This window comes from Neolamprologus brichardi, chromosome 4 (genome assembly GCF_056152115.1).
Source record: "Neolamprologus brichardi isolate AB-2024 chromosome 4, ASM5615211v1, whole genome shotgun sequence".
NCBI classification, from domain to species: Eukaryota; Metazoa; Chordata; class Actinopteri; order Cichliformes; family Cichlidae; genus Neolamprologus; species Neolamprologus brichardi.
Genome location: NC_142107.1, coordinates 25,754,432 through 25,780,000, shown reverse-complemented (window position 1 = coordinate 25,780,000; position 25,569 = coordinate 25,754,432). Strand labels below are relative to the sequence as shown.

General features: G+C 47.4%; 1 protein-coding gene across 1 annotated transcript in view; it reads left to right on the top strand.

Moving 5' to 3' along the window:
* Positions 1 to 18,568, top strand: part of rapgefl1 (Rap guanine nucleotide exchange factor (GEF)-like 1) — a 29,414-nt gene extending 10,846 nt beyond the window's left edge. The window contains exons 3-16 of the mRNA XM_087840195.1: positions 2,881 to 2,959; positions 4,247 to 4,469; positions 5,916 to 6,013; positions 7,400 to 7,512; positions 8,796 to 8,963; positions 9,174 to 9,271; positions 9,501 to 9,623; positions 9,722 to 9,900; positions 10,049 to 10,139; positions 10,538 to 10,588; positions 10,669 to 10,756; positions 12,612 to 12,676; positions 13,750 to 13,804; positions 14,142 to 18,568. Coding sequence (XP_087696321.1) covers positions 2,881 to 2,959; positions 4,247 to 4,469; positions 5,916 to 6,013; positions 7,400 to 7,512; positions 8,796 to 8,963; positions 9,174 to 9,271; positions 9,501 to 9,623; positions 9,722 to 9,900; positions 10,049 to 10,139; positions 10,538 to 10,588; positions 10,669 to 10,756; positions 12,612 to 12,676; positions 13,750 to 13,804; positions 14,142 to 14,266 — 1,556 coding nt within the window. The 3' untranslated portion in view covers positions 14,267 to 18,568. The remainder of the gene's footprint in view (positions 1 to 2,880; positions 2,960 to 4,246; positions 4,470 to 5,915; positions 6,014 to 7,399; positions 7,513 to 8,795; positions 8,964 to 9,173; positions 9,272 to 9,500; positions 9,624 to 9,721; positions 9,901 to 10,048; positions 10,140 to 10,537; positions 10,589 to 10,668; positions 10,757 to 12,611; positions 12,677 to 13,749; positions 13,805 to 14,141) is intronic.
* Positions 18,569 to 25,569: the final 7,001 nt, after the last annotated feature.

The following is a 25,569-nucleotide window of genomic DNA, read 5'->3' as shown; positions in this document are numbered from 1 at the left end:
GTTGGTTGGATGATAGTCAGATGGATGTTGGTTGGAAGGATGATGGATGTTGGTTGGATGGATGCTGGTTGGAAGGATGATGGATGTTGGTTGGATGATAGTCAGATGGATGTTGGTTGGAAGGATGATGGATGTTGGTTGGATGATAGTCGGATGGATGTTGGTTGGATGTTGGTTGGAAGGATGATGGATGTTGGTTGGATGGATTATGGATGTTGGTTGGATGATAGTCGGATGGATGTTGGTTGGAAGGATGATGGATTTTGGTTGGATGGATTATGGATGTTGGTTGGTTGATAGTCGGATGGATGTTGGTTGGAAGGATGATGGATGTTGGTTGGATGGATGCTGGTTGGAAGGATGATGGATGTTGGTTGGATGATAGTCAGATGGATGTTGGTTGGAAGGATGATTTATGTTGGTTGGATGATAGTCGGATGGATGTTGGTTGGATGTTGGTTGGAAGGATGATGGATGTTGGTTGGATGGATTATGGATGTTGGTTGGATGATAGTCGGATGGATGTTGGTTGGAAGGATGATGGATTTTGGTTGGATGGATTATGGATGTTGGTTGGTTGATAGTCGGATGGATGTTGGTTGGAAGGATGATGGATGTTGGTTGGATGATAGTCGGATGGATGTTGGTTGGTTGATGGTTGGATGGATGTTGGTTGGTTGATGGTTGGATGGATGTTGGTTGGATATATGATGGATGGATGTTGGTCGGTTGGATGATGGATGGCTGTTGGTTGGATGTTGGTTGGATGGATGTTGGTTGGATAGATGATGGATGGATGATGGATGAATGGATGGCTGTTGGTCGGTTGGATGATGGATGGATGTTGGTTGGATGGATGGATGAAGGTGCACAGTCATTGCTGCACCTCTGCAGTCATTTTGTCGAACACATATCGTTTCGTGCCGTCACCGTTTCATCCTCGACGCTGTGATTTCTGTCCTCTCTCTCTCGCCACCTCTCTCTCTCTCTCTCTCCTGTGGGCGTTTGGGTTCGGCTGCTCTCTCTCGCTCGCCTCCCACGTTCACACTCTCTGTGTTCTCGCCATCGCTCTGCTACCCCGTGATCTGCGCTGCACATGCTCCACGCCGTTGAATAATCAGAGTAATGAGTACAGGTTTCAGCTTCGGTGCGGCACTGCCGTGTGTCCCGTGTAAAAACTCATTTATGTGTGTGTCAGCTGACATGAAAGATAAGCTCCACCCCCCCCCCCCCCCCCCCCCCCTAAATCTGGGACATACAGCTGTTATAGAGGCGGGGCCAGGGCGTTACAAACTGGAACTGAATAAACTGAACTCGGATCAGCTCTGTGTTAATTTCTTCTGTCTGAAACAAGCTGTTCTTGCTCCTCCTCCTCTTCACCAAACTCTCCTCTGATTGGCTGCCCATCAGTGTGCTTCCTGTTTGCCCACTGTCATCAATGTTTTAATGCAAATGAGTTTCAGATACTCTGAGAATCACTGAAATAAGTTCTTGTTTTATTCTCGATGTTTGGCTCTGGAAACATCTGGAAGCTTATTTCACATTAAAAAATCAATTAATGAATTAAAAATGGACATTATGTTTGAGCTGACGTGTTACATGGAGTATCCTGTTAGTACTTTGACTGCAGCTGATTACTTCAGTCAAACTTCATCATCGGTGGATTATTGATCGGTGATCAGTAGTAAGCATGAAGCTCTCATCCTGTTTCGTTTTTTTTCTTCTCTCACATTTCCCTCTTCATCCTCCCACGGTCGACAACGTGGTGTCGCTATGGCAACCGCCTGCAGAGAGGCGGATCGCCACAGGCCACGCCCACTGCAGCATGCTTGTCACACACACAGCAGTGTATTTTTGGAGATGTGACCACAGGTTTTGGCTGTTTCAGCAGCTTTAATTACAGCTGTAACTACAGCAGCTGCTTCACCTCCACACTCACACACACACCCTCCTTTTCTGTGTGTGCGTGTGTGTGTGTGTGTGCGTGTGCGTGTACTACAATCTCTGTGCAGCAGACTGGAGACGAGCTAAATGTAGGCCACGAGGACGTGTTCGCCTCAGAGCGGCTCGCTCAGAAACCAGACATAAAGATTTATTCATATGTATGTTTCACACACACGCACACACGAGTGTCACAGATAATAAAAATATCCACGTCTGTGTTTCTTCCAGCTCAATAAATCAAAGTGAGCGTGATGACATTATGATTATTATCAGAGTTCTGCAGCAGAGTTTCATATGCGCCTCTGCAGCCGTCGGCTCCATCTGTGCAACGTGTGACGGTTCGAAGCAGTCGAAATATTTCAGAAACAAGTAAAGAAACATAAATGTAAAGCGGTCGCTTTTAGCTCTGCACGTATGACATGTGTGCGCAGACAGATCACCAGCACGTCTAACTGACTGGACAACCAGATCACCTCTGATTGGATCACTTCCAAACCTGTGTCTCTGATTGGATCTGGTTGTCATCGCTGTGTTTCCCTTTATGTTTTTATTATTTATTGTTGTTTTTGTTTGGAAAAAACGTTTGTTGATGAAAATGATAAGAACACTCATTGGTTACGTCAACTCGTGATGTCATCCCCTGTTAAAAATGCAGCGGTCCATAAAAGCTGGACGCAGGTCTAAAACATTGATGCCTTAAACCTGCGATCTGTCTGACGCCCAGCAGGGGGCGACTCCTGAGAGTTCCTCTGGATTAGCATTGCTGCACACGGCGTCTAGCTCAAACCCGTTTCCCTCAGCCCCGCCCCGTCGTGGCGTTGGTCGGGGCGTGTTTGCGTGTGTGCAGATGTCGTGCTTCTCTCCTGGCTGCAGGCCTGTGTTGTGTTCAGGGACAGTCCTTACAGATAATCTCTGTGTGTTTGTGTCTCTGTGCAGAAACGCTCCTGGATGACTTTATGTTGACACATCCCATCTTCCTGGCGGCGGACAGGCTCCAGCAGGTCCTGCTGCACCAGTATCCTTCACGCGCTCGCAGGCATGCGTGCCTGGCTGTCGCCTCGCAGCGTTATCTGCTGCGGGTTCTGCAGGTTTGTGTCTGAACAGCTCCGGTGTTGTTTTGTTTCGTTTCTGCAGCGTTCCCAAGTTGTTGGCATTCCAGTGACGGGAATGGGAAGTTTTCTGCTTCAGTGGAAAAACCAAACCTGGCTGGCAGACTTCCATGAAGCCTCCATGATGTCATTGTTTTACCCATAATGACCTCTGACCTCAGCGGTTTGATCACCACGCCTTTGAGTTTGTAGATCCCAGGAACGGACGAATCGTGCTGCGACGCCTTTACAGATATCAGCTGTGATTCTGTCACCAGAGGACAAAACCTACGCCTCGAGTGCTGCGGACCAATCACGCTTCAGCAGGTTAACGGTCAGCGCTCAGAACAGGAAGTCCTGAAAACCCGTGGGCGTACACACAGGAAGAGACCGTCATCACCGACTGAACTGCCTCAATCTCCTCAGCCACTGAGCGCGCTCAGTAGCATCCAACAGGAACAAGACTCAGACCTGAAACTGATCTCAGATCAGCTGAGCAGGACGCTCTCATCTTTACCGTCAGCTCTTCGTCCTCTGACCCAAAAACGTTTAACGATTGGTGCAGCAGCTCGACACTCACAGTGGAGAAAAGCAGATTTCTGCTGCAGTCACAGATCTGCCACAGAGAGCGATGAAGAGCTGAGAGGAAGAGGAGCAGAGGGGGATGTGGGAAGGACAGGCGGAGAGAGAGCTCCATGTTCAAGAACACGAGACGTTCAGGGACTTGTTCAGGAAGGGGTGAAGGGATCAGATGGGGGGCCGGGCACATTTAGCCTTCTTCGTGGACAGATCCGTGATCAGCCGCTCGTCAGGCCTTCCGTCTCGCCGCGTTGAACAGTCGTGATGATTCACCACGAACGCGAGCGTCACTCACAGCTTAACTTTTCTCAGCTCTGCACTTCCTGTGTGCATTCCCAGGGGATCATGGGAACTGTAGTTCTGTTTTCATGAAGAGGATAAAAAAACAAAAAGCAGCATCATCGGCCAATCAGAGGAGAGGAAAAGTCTGTGTGAGGCAGATGTGTGTGTGGTGATATGTGGGTCATCATGGTGGCGTCTCCAAGCTGCAGCTCTGTGAAGCTGAAACAGCTGATTATAGGTTTGTGCTGTTTGTTTGTGATGACAACAACAATCACAGCTGTAAGATTTGGTTTCAGAGCGAAGCTTCAGGCGAACGCCACAAATCCGTTTCCTCCTTAACTCGACTTTTCCAGATTCAGCCTGGAGGGAGATGGAGGAGGGAAGGAGGGGGAGGCGGAGGGGTGGAGGAGAGAGGGAGGAGGGAGAGGAAGAGGGGGGGAGAGGGACGGAGAGATGGAGGGAGCGATGGACGGAGCAGAGAGGAAGCAGGCGGTGCTGACGGTGGCGTTTCGATACCTGGACACCTACAGAGAGCTGCTGCAGGAGGAGGGCGAGCGCAGCAACAGCTTCCCCAAGGTTACACACACACACACACACACACACACACGCAGACACACGCACACACTAGGGCTGCCACAAACGATTATTTTGATAGTCGACTAGTCACCAATTATTTTTGTGATTAGTCGACTAATCAGATCATCATCCATTGGACGTAAAACATAGATTATTGCACCAGCAGCATCTGCTCTTATATAACTATCATTAGCTTACAGCTTTAAGTGTTTCAGGTATGTGCTAACTAAAAATAAAGACAAGATGATAGTTTATTAAATTTTAATGACATTTGCAGATTGTTTCGGTGAAGTTTAATAAACTCCTTGCTATCTAAAATATAACAGGACACCGGAGTAAATTCTCGAGCATCTCACACTTCTGATAATCAGCTGTCTGCTTGATGTTTATTCAGCTGTGTAAAAACTATAACTTTAATCTCAGCCAAACCGATTTACTCAGGAACAAATAAAATACTGAAAAAAGCCAAACAATAACATTTTTAAGTTATCTAAGTGACTTATATATCATGTTTAACCTGAGTAGCGAAAGACGGCGGTGGGTTTGAAAACGATTTGCGGGAGTCCGGTGTTGTCACGGCTCTAGTTAGCCTAGCCCCCGGCTAGCTATCGAGCTAGTGGGTAACAGACGTCTCCGAAAACGTCGGAGCGCTTTTGAAAATATGTGGTGTCTTGATAAACTGAGCAGATATTTGAGGTTTACACAGCTACATTCTCGCCTGAAAATATGTTAAACGTTTATTTTGTTACCCAGAAAGAATAATAAGAGTAATATTAAAACTAACTAGCTGCCGCCATGGTTGGAAACTGAGCTGGGCTGCGCTATGAATTCTGGGACACAGCTTCTTCTTCTTCGGGGTTTAACGGCAGCTGGCATCCTTGTACATGCAGTGCTGCCATCTTCTGTTTCAGTCCGTTATTACACTCTTAAATCCTACTACTTATTCCTGCGTCTTTTGTGATCTTACAAAGCTTCAAACGACGCGTCGACTATTAAATCAGTCGTCGACGATTCTGATAGTCGACTAATCGTGGCAGCCCTAACACACACACACACACACACACACACACACACGCAGACACACACACACACATGCAGTATCTCAGCCCTGAGTGGTTCCTGCAGGTTGGATCCAAATTTCTGGAAAAACAATAATAATAATAAATAATGTTAAAAAGCTGCAGATCTGCTCCCACCTGCATGTTTCTCACCTGTGACTCCTCCCACTGTCAGCGTGAAGACTGATCATGGTGGTCGATGCACAAACATCCGTTTTTTATTTTAATACTTATTTTTCATAATCACTGCTGGGACTGTCTGGATCTGAAATGTGTGTGTGTGTGTGTGCGTGTGTGTGTGTCTGTGTGTGTGTCTGCATGTGTGTGTGTGTGTGTGTGTGTCTGTGTGTGTGTCTGCATGTGTGTGTGTCTGTGTGTGTGTGTGCAGGAGCTGTACATGTGTGCCGTACAGGAGTTGGCCCGGTATCCTGAGCTGGTGGAGGACGTCCTCAAACTGCAGCGATGGACCGAGATCTTACACTGCCCGTAAGACACACACAGTAACACACACACAGTAACACACACAGTAACACACACAGTAACACACACAGTAACACACACAGTAACACACACACACAGTAACACACACACAGTAACACACACAGTAACACACACACACAGTAACACACACACAGTAACACACACAGTAACACACACACACAGTAACACACACACAGTAACACACACAGTAACACACACACACAGTAACACACACACACAGTAACACACACACAGTAACACACACAGTAACACACACACACAGTAACACACACACACAGTAACACACACACAGTAACACACACAGTAACACACACACACAGTAACACACACACACAGTAACACACACACAGTAACACACACAGTAACACACACAGTAACACACACACACAGTAACACACACACAGTAACACACACAGTAACACACACAGTAACACACACAGTAACACACACACACAGTAACACACACACAGTAACACACACAGTAACACACACACACAGTAACACACACACAGTAACACACACAGTAACACACACACACAGTAACACACACACAGTAACACACACAGTAACACACACACACAGTAACACACACACACAGTAACACACACACAGTAACACACACAGTAACACACACACACAGTAACACACACACACAGTAACACACACAGTAACACACACACACAGTAACACACACACAGTAACACACACACACAGTAACACACACACACAGTAACACACACAGTAACACACACACACAGTAACACACACACACAGTAACACACACACAGTAACACACACACACAGTAACACACACACACAGTAACACACACACACAGTAACACACACAGTAACACACACAGTAACACACACAGTAACACACACACAGTAACACACACAGTGTAGTCAGCAGGTGCAAACTTCCATACACACTTTGTGCGTCTGAATCGGTCACACGGGGTTTTCAGGTGCGTGTTTGCAGCCAGTGTCATGCAGGGTCACAGGCTGGTCTCCAGCCCCGTGTGACCTAAACCTGACCAATCAGAGCGCAGTAATCTGTGTACAGTCTGCACACAGCTCATCATGTGTTGATTTCTGGATGTTGACGTTCACGAGTTTTCCTGACGTGTTCTTAAAGGTTTGTTTGTTACTGCGGCGCTGCATCGTGACCCACACAGCTCTTATTATTGATCATTAATGTTTCTATTGATCGCACTCTCTCAGCTCAAACAATGAAACACTTTTTATTAATCATTAACATACTCTGTTAAATATTTACTGTAATATTGATTTTATTGATTTGTTATATTTTGTGTGAATTACTCTCAGTTTGTATGTAATTACTGTTTGGACGTGTGTTTGCTCTGCGAGCAGCTCTGACGAGGAGAAGGAGAGCAGGAAGAAGCAGGTCCGCCCTCTGTTCAGACACTTCAGACGCATCGACGCCTGCCTGCAGCCCAGAGAGGCCTTCAGAGGCTCCGACGAGAGTACGACACGCACAAACACACACGTGGTGTAATCTGTAAACACAGAGTTTGAATGCAAATACACCTGCAGTCTGTGGGATAAACAAATCACACAGACACACCCAGAACACACAGACACACACACAGCATCAGGAGAGCAAAAACAGCAGGGTGCTGCGTGTGTCTGTGTGTGTGTCTGTGTGTGTGTGTGTGTGTCTGTCTGTGTGTGTGTGTGTCTGTCTGTGTGTGTGTGTGTCTGTCTGTGTGTCTGTGTGTGTGTCTGTCTGTGTGTGTCCTGCAGTCAGGTTTATTTGCAGCCCATAATGATTTATACTTCTGGCAAATTTTGACGTAAAGTTACTTTTCTTCAACCAGCAAGTTGTTTTTTTATTTGTAGAGTTTTTAATGTAATTTGACGTATAAAACAAGTCCCAACGATACAAAATGACACAAGTGTCTCCTGAAAGATGAGAAGAGGACGTACAAGAAGCATCATTGTGGGAAAAATGATCAGCTTTTTTATAAAGTGTCATGTCCAGAATTATTCACACTCCTCTCAGTGATCAGTAGAAAAACCTTTATTGGCTGTTACAGCAGTCAAACGCTTCCTGTTGTTGCAGAGCAGCTTTCTGCTCCACAGGTGTTTTTGTCCACTCGTCTTCTGCAATGAGCTCCAAATCCTTCAGTTTGGAGGTTCCTGCCATCACCCTGATCTTTGCTCCCTCCACAGACTCTCAGTTGGTTTGAGAAGTGTTGAGAGTGTTGTCTGCTAACCGTTTATTCACCACGTTTGTTTCGGGTCGTTGTTGTGCTGAAGTGTCCACTGGTGTGGATATCTGTCATCATACCACGAGGTTAACTGAAGCAGAAGAACCTGAGAGATGCGCTAACAGCAGAAAACTCTCCAGACCAAAGTCACGGACCTGAAGGAAGAGGAACAATCTCCGTATGTATGGAGATAAAGAAGGTGCTGAGGGGAACGATATGATGGCCTTCATTAGGAACTTCATGAAGAAAGAACTTGCCCTTCCTGAAGATGAGGAGTTGCAGATTCAGCGCGCTCAGCAGGCGATCACCAGGTCGACTCTGGTTAATCTTCAGAGGTCTGACAGAAAAGACAAAATCCTGAGAGCAGCTCGGGCTGAGAACATTTCTTACGAGGGCAAAATGATCACATTTACACATTTTATTTGATTTAGAGGACTCGCTGACACCATGGTGGTTCAGCTGCAGCTGACAGGTGTGTGTGTGTGTGTGTGTGTGCGCGTGTGTGTGTGTGTGTGTGTGTGTGTGTGTGTGTGCAGTCTTCTGCAGGGTGTACACTCCGGATCATTCCTACGTCACCATCAGGAGCCGTCTGTCCTGCCGGGTCGGAGAGATTCTGGCTCTGGTCAAAGAGAAGCTCCAGTACAGCGAAGACCAGCCAGTCCTGCCGGGAAACCTCATACTGGTGGCTGTGACGTCAGCCGGAGGTCTGCACACACACACACACGCACACACACACACACACGTGCACACACACACACACGCGCGCACACACACACACACGCACACACACGCGCACACACGCACACACACGCACACACACACGCGCACACACGCACACACACGCACACACACACGCACACACACACACACACACACAGCTCTGTGTGTTATTAACGGCTGTGTTGTGTGTGCAGAGAAAGCCGTGTTTCGTCCCAGCGACGAGGCCGTCTTCACCACGCTGGGAGTCAACACTCACCTGTTCGCCTGCGAACCCTCCGAGCTCGACTCGCTGGTGAGGATCTGATTGGTTCGTGGTTGTCATTGAAACAAAGGTTACCCAAACATGCATCCAGCTGCACACGTGCACCTGATTCCTGTGGGTTAGGGTTTCTGCAGAGCTTTAACTTTGCTGCTATCACCTGATGTCTAACCGACCAATCAGGACGCAGTAGCAGCTTGCGGTCTCACTCCCTCTCTCACATCTTCTGGGATTCTGATGAGATCATTTCCTGTTTCCTCAGCTTCCTCTTCCTGAGGAGATCCACTGGACGCCGGGCGACAGTAAACTCCACGACATGTCGGCAGAGGAGGTGGCCAATCAGCTGGTGGTGTTCGACTGGGAGCTCTTCAGCTGCGTGCACGAGGTCAGAGTGCGCCGCAGGGTTTGACGGCTGTTCTGTCTCAGTGACGCAGCTCCAGCCCACAAACGAACGCACGTCTTCTTCGTTGGTGTCTCCTGCAGGTGGAGTTCGTGTGTTACGTGTTCCACGGAGAGCAGTCGCGCTGGCGCCCCCTGAACCTGGAGCTGGTACTGCAGCGGTGCAGCGAGGTGCAGCACTGGGTCGCCACGGAGATCCTGCAGTGTCAGTCGCTGCCGAAGAGGATCCAGCTGCTCCGCAAGTTCATCAAGATCGCAGCGCTGTGAGTCCACGCACGAACACGCCGCGCACACGCACAAAGCTGAGTTAATGAGGGGACTCAGGAGAGGGGCGGCGCTCCCTGAGATCACGAGGCAGTCCGCTCTTCTTCTTCTGTGGTTTAAAGATGAGCGTCTTCTTCTGTGTTTCAGCTGTAAGCAGCAGCAGGACCTGCTGTCCTTCCTCGCCGTGGTTCTGGGTCTGGACAACCCGGCCGTCAGCAGGCTGAGGCTCACCTGGGAGGTAGGACGCCGTGTGTCCTCCAGCAGAGGTGTTGGAGCTGCGCAGACCTGAAGGGGGCGCTGCAGGAAACACTTTACAGGCAGACCTCTGCAACGTGACGATTGATTGCAACCAGAGGTTACCACGGTGACCCTGTGGTAACCTCCGGTTGCTTTGGTAACATGTTTGCAGAGCGGCTAGCGAGTGGTTGCTGTGCTTTACACGAAGGACTCCAACTTTTCTGCAACCGTTTGCGAAGCGGTGGAAAAGTTGTGCCTTCCCACTACAACCAGCAACGTCCTGTTAGCACTCATTAGGAAACTTTGTAGCGCCTTCTGCCGTTTGTCCGTGTTTCACTCGTGGTGCTGATAAATGTGTGTCCGTGTGTCCGTCAGTGTGTCACTGTCCTCTCTTTGCAGGGTCTGCCGGGGAAGTTCAGGAAGCAGTTTCAGCAGTTTGAAAGCATCGCGGTGAGTCACACGTTTTTATCTCTAATGCTTTCTGACCCGAGTCAGAACGATGGCGCTCTGACCGTCACGCTGTCCCACAGGACCCGTCCAGGAACCACAAGTCCTACAGAGACCTGATCACCAGCCTGAGGCCTCCGCTGATCCCCTTCACTCCTCTGCTGCTCAAAGGTGAGCCTGCACGCCGACATCAGCACGTTACAGGCGTGGCAGCAGCGTCTGCTTCAGTAGCGCTGAGCTAACTACTGATGAATCACTACAGGCTGAATCTATGAAACTGAAGAAAGCTGAAAATCAGGAGGTCAAACCTTCTGGAAGTCTTCAGTATTCCCGTTCTCGGACTCAGCGAGGACTCCGAGATATAAAACTATTTTTAATGGAGGTGCAGAAACCCCGGAGACGCTTTTCTTCTTTAGTGTTCAGTTTGGTTTGTTTCCCTCTGCTGATGAAACTCGCTGCAGCTTTCTCCTGGAAACATCAGCGCGAGGTAAACACAGCAGGTCCACCAGCTCACTCATCGATCGTCCATAAATCGCTCTGATTGGTCCTCTGAGACTCGCACGCCTCCAGCTGTGAGCGGCTAGCTGCACCTCGCTAATTAGCACCTTTGGCTAATCAGCTCTGTGCTGCTTAACCTGCCACACACACACACACACACACACAGACACACACAGACACACACACAGACACACACAGACACACAGACACACACACACTCACACACACACACACACAGACACACACACAGACACACACACACACACACACAGACACACACACACTCACACACACAGACACACACACACACACACACACAGACACACACACACACACACACAGACACACACACACTCACACACACAGACACACACACACACACACACAGACACACACAGACATATACACACACACACAGACACACACACACACACACACACACACACAGACACACACACAGACACTCACACACACAGACACACACACACACACACACACAGACACACACACACTCACACACACAGACACACACACACACACACACAGACACACACACACACACACAGACACACACACACACACACACACACAGACACACACACACACACACACACACACAGACACACACACACACACACACACACAGACACACAGACACACACACACACAGACACACACACACACACACACACACAGACACACAGACACACACACACACACACAGACACACACACAGACACACACACACACACACACAGACACACACACACACACACAGACACACACACACACACACACACACAGACACACAGACACACACACACACAGACACACACACACACACACACACACACACACAGACACACACAGACACACACACACACACACACACAGACACACACACACACACACGCACACAGACACACACACACACACACACACACACAGACACACACAGACACACAGACACACACACACACACACACACACAGACACACACACAGACACACACACACACAGACACACACACACACAGACACACACACACACACACACAGCATGTCTTCACTGTGTGTTTTAAGAAGTAAAAAAGTTAAACGAGATGAAAGAAAGAAAAACTGGAGCGAGGACGACCTCAGAACCAACGAAGAAGACGACTCTTTGAAGTGTGTGTGCTGCCTTTAGCTCTCTGTCTCCATGGTAACAGAACCATAGATGGAGTTAAAATCAGGAATCTGGGATTACAGCTGATATTTTTGGTTTCCCTCGGCGCCCCCCTGTGGTGATGACAGCGCTGCACATTAACACGTGATCGATCGCTGTCCCGGTTTCTGTGTTTTGGTCGTTTGTTCTTTCATTTTTGTATCTTCTGTTATCTCCTTAATCAGGTTTCATGTTATTGGTTTTGTTTTTCTCTCCTTTGTTAATATGTTGCTTTAAAAACACGTATCACTGATCGTTGTGTGTATCACTGATTGTGTGTTTGTGTCCTCGACTCGCCGGCTGACGTCTCGTTTTTTCCTGCCAGACTTGACGTTTCTTCACGAGAGCTGCAAAACGTTTCACGGTGATCTCGTCAACTTTGAGAAGATGGTGAGTGGCGTCACGCTCGCACCTGAAAACCAGCTCAGAGTTTAAATGTTGTGATTCAGATGCTTTCGGTCGCGGGACGAACAGGATAAACATTTATTGAACTAAAATGAAATGTTTTTGAAGATAAATACGAATAAAAACAGACGAATATTATTCCAGAATAAATAAACTTAAACTTTAAATATTTTGGTCCAGTCAAAATTAGAGAAGTTAGAAATATGAATGTGCTGCAAAGAAAAACTAAATACAATTTGTGTCCTTTTCACCTGAAACTGATTGTGACCCACACCTCTGTCCACACCTTGACTCATGTGATTAGGTTCAATAGGGGCCCATGACCCTCTTGGGGACGCTCCACCCGTTGCTCTTAGAACTGAAGAAGCTTCTCAGATGAAACTTTTTCAGGGAAACTTAAAGAAGTCCTGACACTTTTCTTTCAGAGCTCCTGAGACTATTCAGCGTTTTGTTGGGTTTATCAGTATCCATGTACTTGTACCATGAAAGGCTCTGATTTCTGATCTCCAGTGGGAGGGGCTAGCTTCACAGTAACGTTACAGTAGGGTTGTACATCAACAGAAGCTTGACTTGATTAACGTTCCCAGGTAGTCTAGCGCTCGGCGAGCATAGTGAAGTGCAGCATCATCAGATCTGTAGTTTGTGTGTTTCAGCGTTTCATATCGCCGGGACATGAATATCAATAATAATAAATCTATATGCAATGATCTCGCGGGCCGGACATAAATGTACGCCGGGCCAGAGGTGGCCTGCTCGCCTCGAGTTTGATACATATGCATGAAGTTGTTTGCTGTGATGAAGAGGAAATAACAGTTACAGCCGCTGCAATTCTTCTTCACTCAAACACTCTCACTTCCTGTTTGTCAGCCTGAAACAGGAAGCACTAAAACTGCAGTTCCTCTGACGTCCAGCAGAGGCAGAGTCCCATAGACTCTGTGTTGAAATAAACACGTTAACATGCTGATACTCTCAGCAGAGCCCACAGTGTCCACACTGCATCACACTGCAGGCATCCATTAATCACAGACAGGAACTGACTCCTCCCCCTCTGTCTGCAGCACAAAGTGGCCGAGATGGTGAGGAACATCAGACGATACAGGAGCAGCCAGCTAGGTAACACACACAGACACACACACACACACACAGAGACACACGCACACACACACAGACACACACACACACGCACACACATACACGCACGCACGCACACACACACACAGAGACACACACACACACACAGAGACACACACACAGACGCACACACATACACACAGACACAGACACACACACACACACAGAGACACACACACACACACACACAGTAAAGTTACAAATAGAATAAAGTAAAAGCAGGAAGTCTGCAGCTCTGTGGGGTTTGTCTCCCCCTGGTGGCAGCTTTATCACACTGCAGCCCTGCATCACTAACAGCTGTTTCTTTTTTTTCTGGTAGCCATAGATACGGAGATGTCTCCCTCCCACCTGCAGACCAAGGCCTACGTGCGGCAGCTGCAGGTGATCGACAACCAGAACCTGCTGTTCGACATGTCTTGCAAGCTGGAGCCCAAAGACACATAGAGGGAGGAAGGTGGAGGAGGAGGAGGAGCTGAGGACGGCAGAGGGAGAGGAAGACAGGACACCGAGCCTGGACGCTTCAGTCCTCCTCCTCCTCCTCAAACAACACTACAGAGGACTCGAGCTGCGGGTCCAGACTTCACGTTTACACCCTCAGAGGAGTTCTGCTGGGACCCTTGCAGGGACCGGCAGTCCTTGCTCTGCACTCAGAGGCCATCTACCCCTAAAACTGGGAATTCTCATTCACAGGAACGTTCAGGAAGCTTTCAGGACTGAAAGGAATTAAAAGTAAAAATAAAGAAAAAGCAGATCTCGCGAGGCGAGTATTCGTGAGCCCAGACCATCCAGACCCTGAAGCCTAAACCCAACAACTGTCCTGCATCAGCACGACAGCTGCAGTCAGACTCATCTCAAACACCGAAATTCAAACCTCAGTTTATCTGTTTAGTGGACGTCCGAGCGCCGCGGCACGAAACCCCCGAGTGCTCATCGAGCCAAACGTTTAAATGTGAAATCAAATCAGAGTAAAACCACACGTGCAGAGAGAAACTCCAAACACGAGGCGGGAGCTCTCCGACTCCAGGCTCCGCCTCCTGCTTTTCCTCCTGTGGCACTCGACCACTCAGATTGCAGACAATCTGACGGCTGACCTTCAGCCGCTGTGAGCGCCTAAGACGGCGAGAGTAAAGACGCTCCAGGTCTCAGAGCGCCTCGACCACGTGAAATGAGCAGAAGTGCGGAGCTGACAATGGCGGCGTTTCTTTAACAGCCATCTTGGATTCTTCAGCTCTGAGATCCACGAGCGTCCACAGGCTGAGGAGCAGCTGCAGGTGTGGACCCAGTCCAGTTTTCCAAACTCCCGGATACGAGTTTGGATGCATTTCATCGAGTCAGACACTTTCTCACACATCAGAGCTTTCCAGAACATTCCTGTACCTGAACACACCGGACTCTGATGATGCATTCACTGACCGTGTCAGACACACCACGGACACTGTGTGAGGTCATCGCGGTGCGTTCGAGGACGTGTAGATGCTGGTTTTCTACCGTACGACTCCGGAGAGCTCCTCGTGTTTCTGTTTCAGGACTTTGATGAACGTCAGCGCCCGTCAGCGTTTAAAGGACCACGCCCGTGTTTTTACACCTCTCGGCTGTCGCTCAGTTGAACGTGGGAACGGCGTCTGTTTAGGTTCAGTTCTGTTCATGCTGAGGCTCTTATACTGAAAGGGTTTCTAGCAGCTACAGTCTGAGCTGAGAGCAGATGAAACCAGTAAAACCAGTGTGTTTAGAGCAGCGCAGACAGGTCAAAGTCCAAATCTGTAATCAGGCTGAGGTGCAGACGAAGTAGAGACGTGAGGAAAACCTGAGGAATAAAAGAAGCAGGAAATAAAACAGAAGTGACGGCGACGCTTAAAGATGAGCGGCTCTGTTCCAGTTACGCTCGAGGAGCAGCCACCGTGTTTGTCCTCATGCTGGTTTATGACGTCTTTTCGTGTCATTAGTTCTGATTTTCAGTCGTTCTGATGTAAAAAGGAGGTTTGAGCCTGTTCGTGACGCTTAACTGCGAAACTCCAGTGAAGTTACACAAATTAAACTATTTTGTTAAAGAAACACAGATAAGCTTCTCTGATCCTCATCAAACTAACAAAGTGGATTCACGATCGATGGAAGATTTTAGGGTTCTTCAAGCATCGTTAAATTCATATTGAATAATTCATCTCTCATTAATCGAGCCGTCTTGGTGGCTCTGGCGTAACGTCCCGCTTTGTGGTGGTTTCTCAGTGTGCGGCGGCGTTTTGTCCGGTTAAACTGATGATAGGTCCCACCAGCGCTCTCACGGCGATTAACAGTGTGCGTCACAAACCTGCGTCCACACCAGCCGCAGGTTTTACTTTGGGCGAGCTGATTCTGGCCCTCAGGCCGTATGTTTGACACCGTGCTCGGAGTTTATCAGGTTCCTTCTCTTACCCAGAATGCACCTCTCCTCTGAGGGTCGGGAATCCTTCGAGCTGAAGGGAAACACGGGTCTGGTCCTTTAAGAACGCTGCTGGTCGTTGGCTGATTGGACTGATGATCACGTGACAGCCGCTCATGCCGATGTCACGGACACAGAGAAGTGGGCGGAAACACTTCTTCGCTCAACGCTTGGATCTAACTGCTGTCACACCGACCAACCAATCGGCTTTAAGGAAGGACCCCTGACCGCCCCCACAGAGCTGCCCTCCCTTCGTTGACTCGGCGCATCGGGGCGGTCGGGGTTCACGGCAATAAGAGTAGTGGCGGGAAGCGAAGCCGGTCGGTCAGCGCATGGCGTCAAGAAGCACTTTGGCGAACCTCAGGGCTCAGAGACACACAGAGGTTTTGTTTACTCCTTTTCTTGCTTTCAGTAGAGTTCAGTTCAGTTGTGTTGTGTTTGTACAGCTGATCACACTTCAGTCATATTTACTCCAACAATAATAATAATAATATTAATAATAATAGAATCTACAGAGCTGTTGTTTTTATGCTGTGAGCACCGCCAGGCCTGAGCGCAGACGTTTACCAGTCGAAGAGCCGCTCACCTGACGGCGAAGAAGAAGAACGTCCGTCTGAAGTCCTTCTGCTCGACTTTAATGGCCTGCGGGTCAGGTGGTACAGAGGTTAGACCCTGGACAGGCGTGCCGGAGAGCTGACGTCGCTCACTGGTTCGGCTACACCATCGTATACCGCCCGCCGCTCTTTGCCCACAGAGTGAATGTCCTACGTGTCCTCTGTGGGCCTCCGTAGGCGTGCCGAGCGTGACCTGCTTCACCACAGTGTGGCGCTGTCATGTTTCAGAGTGTTTTTTCTGGGGTCAGGACTGATGTGTGCAGGAAAAACCTGCACAAGGTTTTAGGAGTCGAGACAGAAGGACAAAAGGCTGACGCCTTCTTCTTTCTTCAGTTCACGTCGAGTTTTTAAAAATCTGATTCCCAGGAAAAGACTTCCAGACGTCTGCGCTCGCTTCTCTCGGCGAATCCTCGATCGTGAGTCTCAGTCTGAGGCGTGCCTCCTTTTTCTGATCCGGACACTTTTTGTTGCTTTCCCTTATCGCCTCGACCCTTTCAGGGGAACGTAACAAAATCATCAAGTTTACAGCCTCCTTCAGTGTTTCTGAGCAGAAGGTTGGAGATGTGAGACGTTCGGGAGCTGGAAGTCTTTTCCTGCTGCGTCACGTTTTTCTTTGACTCGGTCTGAGGAGCCGATCTCTTTGTTGGACTGAAGCTTCGCTGCGTCAGGGCGGCTCAGCTGAAAATGTGTAAATGGTTTGAAAACGTTCTTTGTGCTCAGCTCTGGTGGTCAGTGAGACTTCTTCATTCTCCATCTGTACCATAACATCCTGTTTATGAAAGCGAGGCCGGTCCCGTCCAGAAACGAGTCCTCAGCACAGCCCAGAGCTGCTCGTACCTCTGCGAGTCCCGTTCACTCAAACCGGGCTTTTGGGAAGAGCCTGGTGGTTTAAGCACTGAGTGATGTCCTCGTTTTCACTCGGCAAATTGATGCTTTTAGTCCCAGCTTGACCGTGCAGGACGTAAACTGAGGTTACTTGATTCTGGACCGGACGAGAGCTTCAAAACGTCTTCAGCTCAACAAGACCTTTTATCCGATGTGGAGCTCCGAGGATGCAAGTTTGAATTTGCAGGAACACGCTTCCCAAAAAATGAGACAGAAATCCTGATTGAAGAAAAGTTAATTTGAGGTTTAAGTCAAACTCTGAATTTCACTATTTGAGAGATAAAAATTTTACAAGAAGTCCAAATGTCAAAGCAAACCCAAGAAAGCCAGCTTCAGTAAAGGCATGAACAACAGGAGTTGAGGTGGCCTGCAAAGTGGCTTGCAGATTTGCAGAAACTACTGGTGACTGTGGGAGAACAGGCGGCGTGCTGGGATAGCTACCTGAGCCTGAACGTTCAGTCTTTCTCACTCGTCAGAAATCAGAGCCACACAAAGTTCCAGGTTTGTTTCAGTTCCCCAGAAAACAAGTTTTAAATTCAAACACTCAAATTAGAACGTCTTGATGCATTCTCAATCATCCAGGAAAATAAATCTCCAAAAGTTGATTCTGTTCATCTGGACGTAGAAACGTTTCAGATGAACAGAATCAACTTTTGGAGACTCAAATTAGAAATTCAAGTAGAACCGAAACGCTGCCGTTTGACTCTCAACTTCCAAGAAAATTAGTTTTAAACTGAAGAAATTTGAAGTTCAATGGATGATGACTCCAAATTCACCAGTGTGCTCTCTCAGTCTCAAAGGAGTTTGGAAAAAAAAGCGTCTGGACTTCTTTAAGTTACTTGAAGACGTTTCACCTTCATCCGAGAAGCTTCTTCAGCTCTAAGGTCAAATGGTGGAGAGTCCCAGATATAAACCTGGTGGGAGTTTCCCCCCACAGAGGGACAAAAGGACCCCCTGATGATCCTCTAATCGCCTGAGCCAAGGTGTGGAACTGGGTGTGGGTCCCAATCAGCCAGAGTTTTGGGCTCCCCACCATCTGACCCTCGAACTGAAGAAGCTTCTCGGATGAAGGTGAAACGTCTTCAAGCAACTTAAAGAAGTCCAGACGCTTTTCTTTGCAAGCTCCTTTGACTACGATGACCTGGATGACTGAGAACCTTCACAGACATCTCAGTCTCGAATCCCAACAACAACACGTTCAACGTTTGACTATAAGATGTTCGGAGGTCCAGAGCAGCTCCCTGTGATCTGCGTTGTTCCCTCCAGTTGAAGAACTCTTTATTTGATATTAAAGGTCTTGTCGAGGCGGCGACGTTAGCGGCGGTTTTGGCGGGTACAAAGTGTGAAACCCAGCGAAGATTACTATTAGATCATCACTAGTCTGCCGGTGGCTCTCTCAGGACCACTTCCTGGGTGTCAGGCGCTCTATCGTGGATCCCACCGCCGTCCCCGGCAGAAACGCACGTCCTGAATCTCGACCCTGATTTAAGCTAACCTCATCCGATCTCACAACCTCCTGCAGCAAACCTTCCTGTTTCACTGACCGACGGTTTCTGCCTGCACGTCGCTGGGATCCATGATTCTGGAAGGCGGGCGGCCTCTTGGGTCGAGGCCGTCTGCGCTGTCGCCTGAAGAAAAACACTGAAAAAATTAAAGTGTACATATTGCATCCGTGTAAATAGGAAAATACTAACGGAGACTATATTTTATGTATGAGCGGAGAGAGAGCAGCACTAACTCAAGGAGAAACTTTAATTTGGTGTTTTCTATTTGTAAGTGAGATAAAGTGACGACAGAAAGATTCTGACTTTATGAATTGTACAGTTAACGCCTCAGTTTGACCGTTCTGTTGTTTTCTATCTAAAGCTTTGGTTCTCTTTGTTTCTGCTTCTTTTGTACATAAGTGGTTGTTTACATCGATAACGAGTCCTTATTTCTGTGAGCGTCAGACAGACGATGTCAGTGGAGCGGAGGTCTGATGGGGGCGGGGCTTGGAGGGATGGCGTCGTAACACAAAACACTCAAAGGTTTTCATGTACGGTTAAACAGCACTTTAATATAAAAATAATAAAATATTTCTTTACAGTAAAATAATTTAACGGGGAAAATGAGATTTGCAGTTTTACAGGAAAAAATGTAATCGTTGATTTTATTTTAGATTTCCAGAAATAAGAACAACAATAAAAAGGATTTGATTTCAAGAATGAAGTTTTTCTGTCTCTGGGGCAGCACGGTGGTCAGCACGGTGGTCAGCACTGTGAAGGTCCTGAGTTCAGTTCCACCATCAGGTCTTTCCGTATGGAGTTTGCATGTTCTCCCCGGCTTCCTCCCACCGTCCAAAGCAGCCCGTTCTCACTCCCGAGGCGTAACATGCCGACGTTTTGTCACGTCCCGCGGCGTTCCTGAGGAACGCGAAAGGAGACCTTCGGCGTTCTTATGGTACGCGGCGGGTTATGGCTGAAATCCAGTGCAATGACGCTCCCGCGGTAATAGACGTTCCAGCCCTGTATTCCAGCCCTAAACCTAACCTTATCCCTAGCCCGAACCATAACCTTTTTCCTGAGCTTAACCAGGACTTTAATGATGTTAAATAGCGTGTTTCTAAGTGATTTGACGAAAAAGAGCGAACATGTGTAGATTGAGTCCATACGGTTCTCATATTTCCTCATTTTTCCGAGGTCGTCATTTAGGAACGTGGTGGGTAGCCGAAAACGTAATATGTTGACGATTTGTCACCTAGCGTAAAATGTGACGCTTTGGGAGTGAGAACGTGTTGTCCAAAGACATGCAGCTTGTGGGGATAGGTTAATTGGATAATCCAAATTGCCACTAGGTGTGAATGTGAGCGCGAATGGTTGTCTGTCCCTGTGTGTTGGCCCTGCGACAGACTGGCGACCTGTCCAGGGTGGACCCCGCCTCTCGCCCTATGACAGCTGGGATAGGCTCCAGCGCTGGGACCCTGAAAAAAGGATGGATGGATAGTTTTTCTGTTATAACTGTCTCTGATCGTTTTTAAAAGTCACATGAAATTTGTATAATAAGAAACATTATTATAAACATTAATTTGTGGAACGTCTGAGAATAGGGTTGAAAGTGTTTAAGATTTTCTCAGGGTTCAACATCATGAGATAAATAAATGAACTTTATCACATTACATGAAAAAAGTGAGAAAGTCATTTTTAAAAAGTTTTATTACACAAAGTAATTTAAGCTGGAAATTAGGTTTCATTTTTTGTGAGTTTTATAATTATTATAACTAATAATTATGCAATTTAATGATTTAAAACGTCACGTTGTGATACAGTGGTCCCTCGCTGTAACGCGGTTCACCCGGCGCTGCTTTGTTTCTTCTTTTACAGCACCTTGTGTTCTGCGTCCTGATTGGCTGTAGACCACTGTCAATAGGGTTAGGGGAAAAAAAGTCAAACTTTGCTCAACTCGTGCTTCTTGCTTCCTCCACTTCCGTTGATTCATTAATGCTGAATTCTGTGGCAGCTGCTCTGTTCCTGTTTTCTGGACCTGAAAAGAGGGTTGAAAACATTCAGTAACGCTGGACTTGTTTTTCTACAAAGGTTTGAACCTTCAGAGTGTTTAAACAAGAGAAAAGTGTGAAAGGTTGGCTACTTCAGCTATCGCAGGTTATTTTCAGAACGTAACTCCTGCGGTAAACGAGGGACGACTGTATTACTGTGACTCTGTTCTTCTGTACAAAGAGAAGCATCAGACTGGACGCTTCACAGCGAAATTACAATTTTATTTGTAATTTTTAAATTCATTGTATCACATTATCATGGAGTCTTTCAAGAGCAAGTTTCAAATTTTTACAATATATTAAGTAAAAAGCTGAACCATTAAAAAAATACAACCCACAGCTTTGATACTGTTGTGAAAATATGTTTTTAATTGTATCATTGAGTTAAGCTCATAATTATTAATGTTACGGTTCAGGTTGTTCTCGTTACTGTTTCCTATAATTACAACATCACACATACAAACTCTCTTCTTGGTCATTTGTATTACTGCACTTTATCTTGAGATGTTTAATTGTTACACATCAAATGTTAAAGCGGAGAGAAGACGAGCGTAGAGAGGTCTTTCCACTGATTGGAGGATGATTTCCAATCATTCCACTGATTGGAGAGCTATTGATTAGGCAGCTCTGAGGGGAGGGTTGAAAGAGGCCCCGCCTCCCGCAGACCTGCGCTCCCTCTGCTGTCACACTACAGACACCGAAATAAAACCTCTGGACAACAACACAAAGCCTCGTCACTTCCTGTTGGTGTTCTTTTATTAGTCAGAGACTCGTCACAAAAACACACCAGCTGTCTGTGAGCCTCAGCTCAGCTGATTAATACTAATGTAATGATTGCAGCTAATATAGAATTATAGAGACAGACGTGTTATCATGGACGCTGTTGATCCACAGGGAGGAATATGATGTCGGCCCACCGTGTGCTGCTGTACGTCTCCTGCAGGGATCTCCTCAGGTTCAGGAGTGTTTATGGGGAGTGTTGATCCTTCTTCCAGAAGCACATGTGTGAGGTCACACTGATGTTGGCTCACAGCCTCCGCTCTGATTGGTCCCAAAGGTGTAATCAGGCTGAGGTCAGGACACACCAACCGGCTCGTCCGTGTCCTTACGGACTCTTCTTTGTGCACTGGTGTGCAGTCATGTGGGAACAGGAAGCAGCCATCCCCACACTGGTCCACATACTGGGAACATGAAGGTGTCCACAGGTCTGCTGAAGCACGAAGACTCCTGAAGAACACCCCACACCATAACCCCCCTCTACCAAACTTTACACAGCGCAGTCAGACAAGTACTGTTGTCCTGGCAACCGCCAAACCCAGACTCGTTCATCGGCAGACGGAGAAGCGTGATTGGTCAGTCCGGGAAACACGCTGACACTGCTCTAGAGTCCAGCGGCGTGTTCTACACCACTGCATCAACACTTGATGATGTAAGGCTTGGATGCAGCTGGTCACCATGGAAACTCAAAACTTGTTGAGCTCATCTGAAGGCCATGTGACGTTCGGAGGTCTGCTGGCTCTGCAGAGCCTCCGACAGCAGCACGCTGCAACAAGCTGAGCTCCTGAGAAGCATCTGCATGCTAGATGCTCGAGTTGACACACCTGTGACCATGCAGGTAAAGGATACACCTGAATGCAATGATTTGAATTTTTAGACAGTGTAGTGTCTGTCCAGATGTTCAGAGTAAAAGCTGTGCAGTTTTAGTTTTTCAAAATAATTGTTACAAACTCTGCCGTAATCAGTGCCGTCACAGTTAACCTTCACTGAAATAGATCAAAGCACTCGTTAATGTTTACTGTCTGCCTTTCAGTGAAGAAATAAAAAAACACTCAGAATAAAGTCCTCAGCTTCTTCATCCTGTAAACTGCTGCCATCTTGTGGCTGCAGTCTGTTACTGTCTGAGCTGAAACCTGAGCCTTGTAGATGATCCTGGTCTGGATGGAAACAGCATGATAGGCCAGCTCCATCCTGTCACCCACACGGTCGGAGGAGCTTGGAAAGAAGTGATTGGACGTCTTCAGTGTGGTTTCACCTCTGATGTCTGCTCAGTCACTTTCTTTCCGAGCTGCTCAGCACGACCACAGCTGTGGTCGAATCCCTTCATGGTCTTGATGGTGACCCGTGCTGCACAAGGCTTTGATTCAGATGATTTTTTATTTTATAAATATTAAATTGAGGTGTAAGTTTCTGTTTCTGGCCTCACGGAGCACCAGCACCAGCACAGGATTTCAGAGACTTATTCCTGTAGAATAACCTCACATGTCTGCAGTAGTAATACTGCAATAATTATTACTGAAATACATATTTCTACTTATTTCTTACTTACTGAAGTATATTCAGTGTTTTTTGCTGCTTCTTTGTTTTTGTTTTTTAAGTTGCACCACATGCGTATGAATACTGTGTCTGGTTTTCTGATTAGCAACGATCACCTGACATTGAGCAAGGCAGCGTTACTGCAACAGCTGGTTGAACAGCACACTGATCGTTTTACTGCAGCTGAAAGAACCTGCAGCGTTTTTAACTCTCAGGTCGGTCTGGGGAAGATTTGAGCCTGAAGTTAGACAGCAGTCCTGAACTAGAAAAAAATTGCATTTCCTGTGAAAATGCTGTGTGGATGCCTTAACGCTGAAGACGTCTGCTGAAAAAAGCTGAGAAAGTTGAAAAGTTGCAAAAAGTTGTATGGCGGTGAAGAAACTGAAAATTTTGCTGAAAACAGGTGAAGAAGCAGATTTTTTTTGCTGAAAAGTGGTGAAAAAAAAATGTTGCCGTGAGCAGGATTTGAACCTGGCCCTCCTGGTCTCAAGGTAGCTACTCATCTCACTGAGCCAAACTCATTTTTACAAAGACAAAGTGGAGAGACTGACAATTCTGCTGAAATGAGCAGAAGCTGCTGAGAATTGTGCTGATAAGAGGTTTTTGCTGAAAACAGCTGAAAAAGCTGAAATTTGTGTTGAAAAGAGTTAAATAAGTTGAATTGGTAACTGAAAGAAATGTTGCCATAAGCAGGATTTGAACCCGGGCCTCCCAGTCTGAGAACGGCTGCTCATCTCACTGAGCTCAAACACAGCTCAGCCCGGCAAGGAAAATCAGTGAGGCCACTGATAATATGGCAGAAATGGGCAAAAAATATTGCAAAAAAAATTCAATATCTCAAAAAGTATAGAAGTTATGAGCACCAAAAGTCATAGCTGGCATTAGCAGAAAGAGCCGAATTTTTTAAAGTTTGAATGGAGAAAATCGGCTGAAAACTTTGCCCTTTGAGGGCATCCACACTATTAAAGGAGTCCTGTGGGGATAGTAGGACTCTGTGGGGACAGTGAGACTCTGTGGGGATAGTGAGACTCTGTGGGGATAGTAGGACTCTGTGGGGACAGTGGGACTCTGTGGGGATAGTAGGACTCTGTGGGGACAGTGGGACTCTGTGGGGATAGTAGGACTCTGTGGGGATAGTAGGACTCTGTGGGGACAGTGGGACTCTGTGGGGACAGTGAGACTCTGTGGGGATAGTAGGACTCTGTGGGGACAGTGAGACTCTGTGGGGATAGTAGGACTCTGTGGGGACAGTGAGACTCTGTGGGGATAGCAGGACTCTGTGGGGACAGTGGGACTCTGTGGGGATAGTAGGACTCTGTGGGGACAGTGGGACTCAGTCAGTGAAAGGAAAGAAGAGGCCTCACAGCTGTGGCTCTGCAGGTCCAAGTGCATCACAGCATAAGAGCATTAGCAGGTGGAGTGTGTGCGTGATCAGGGGGTGTGTGTTTTCATTTCAGCTGATAGGATCCTTTTGTCCCCTCCTCAGGACTGTTGACCCGGCGGCGTGCCCCTTGGGAGGAGGGTGATTTCCATCCCTGATTAGGATAAGGTTTATATTTAGGGTCAAATTGGGGGAAGGGTGAAGGTTGGAGCTTTGGATTAAAGACTCGTACAGAAGCGAGTGTGATTTGTTATATAACAATCGCACTCGCTTATGTAAGAATCTCTTCAACTTACAGAGCAGCAATGGAAAAGCAGCATAAAGGGCCGAGGAAAGGAAACGGTCTTATTACGAGTTCACAGATTTCTAACAATCAGCATCTGGGCTGCAGTTCCTGTAATGACCAGCAGAGGCTCCACCAGTGAATGAACGGTTTATTCAATAAGACTTGAGGCAACTGTTGTTCTGATTTGGAGGAGCTCAGAGATCAGAACTACGATCGAGGTTCAACACAGGCAGAAACAACAAGATAACAGATATCACAGCGGGGATTTCAGCAAAGATGGCGGTTAATGGCGTGCAGCGGTGGCGTTCAAGCACCTGGGA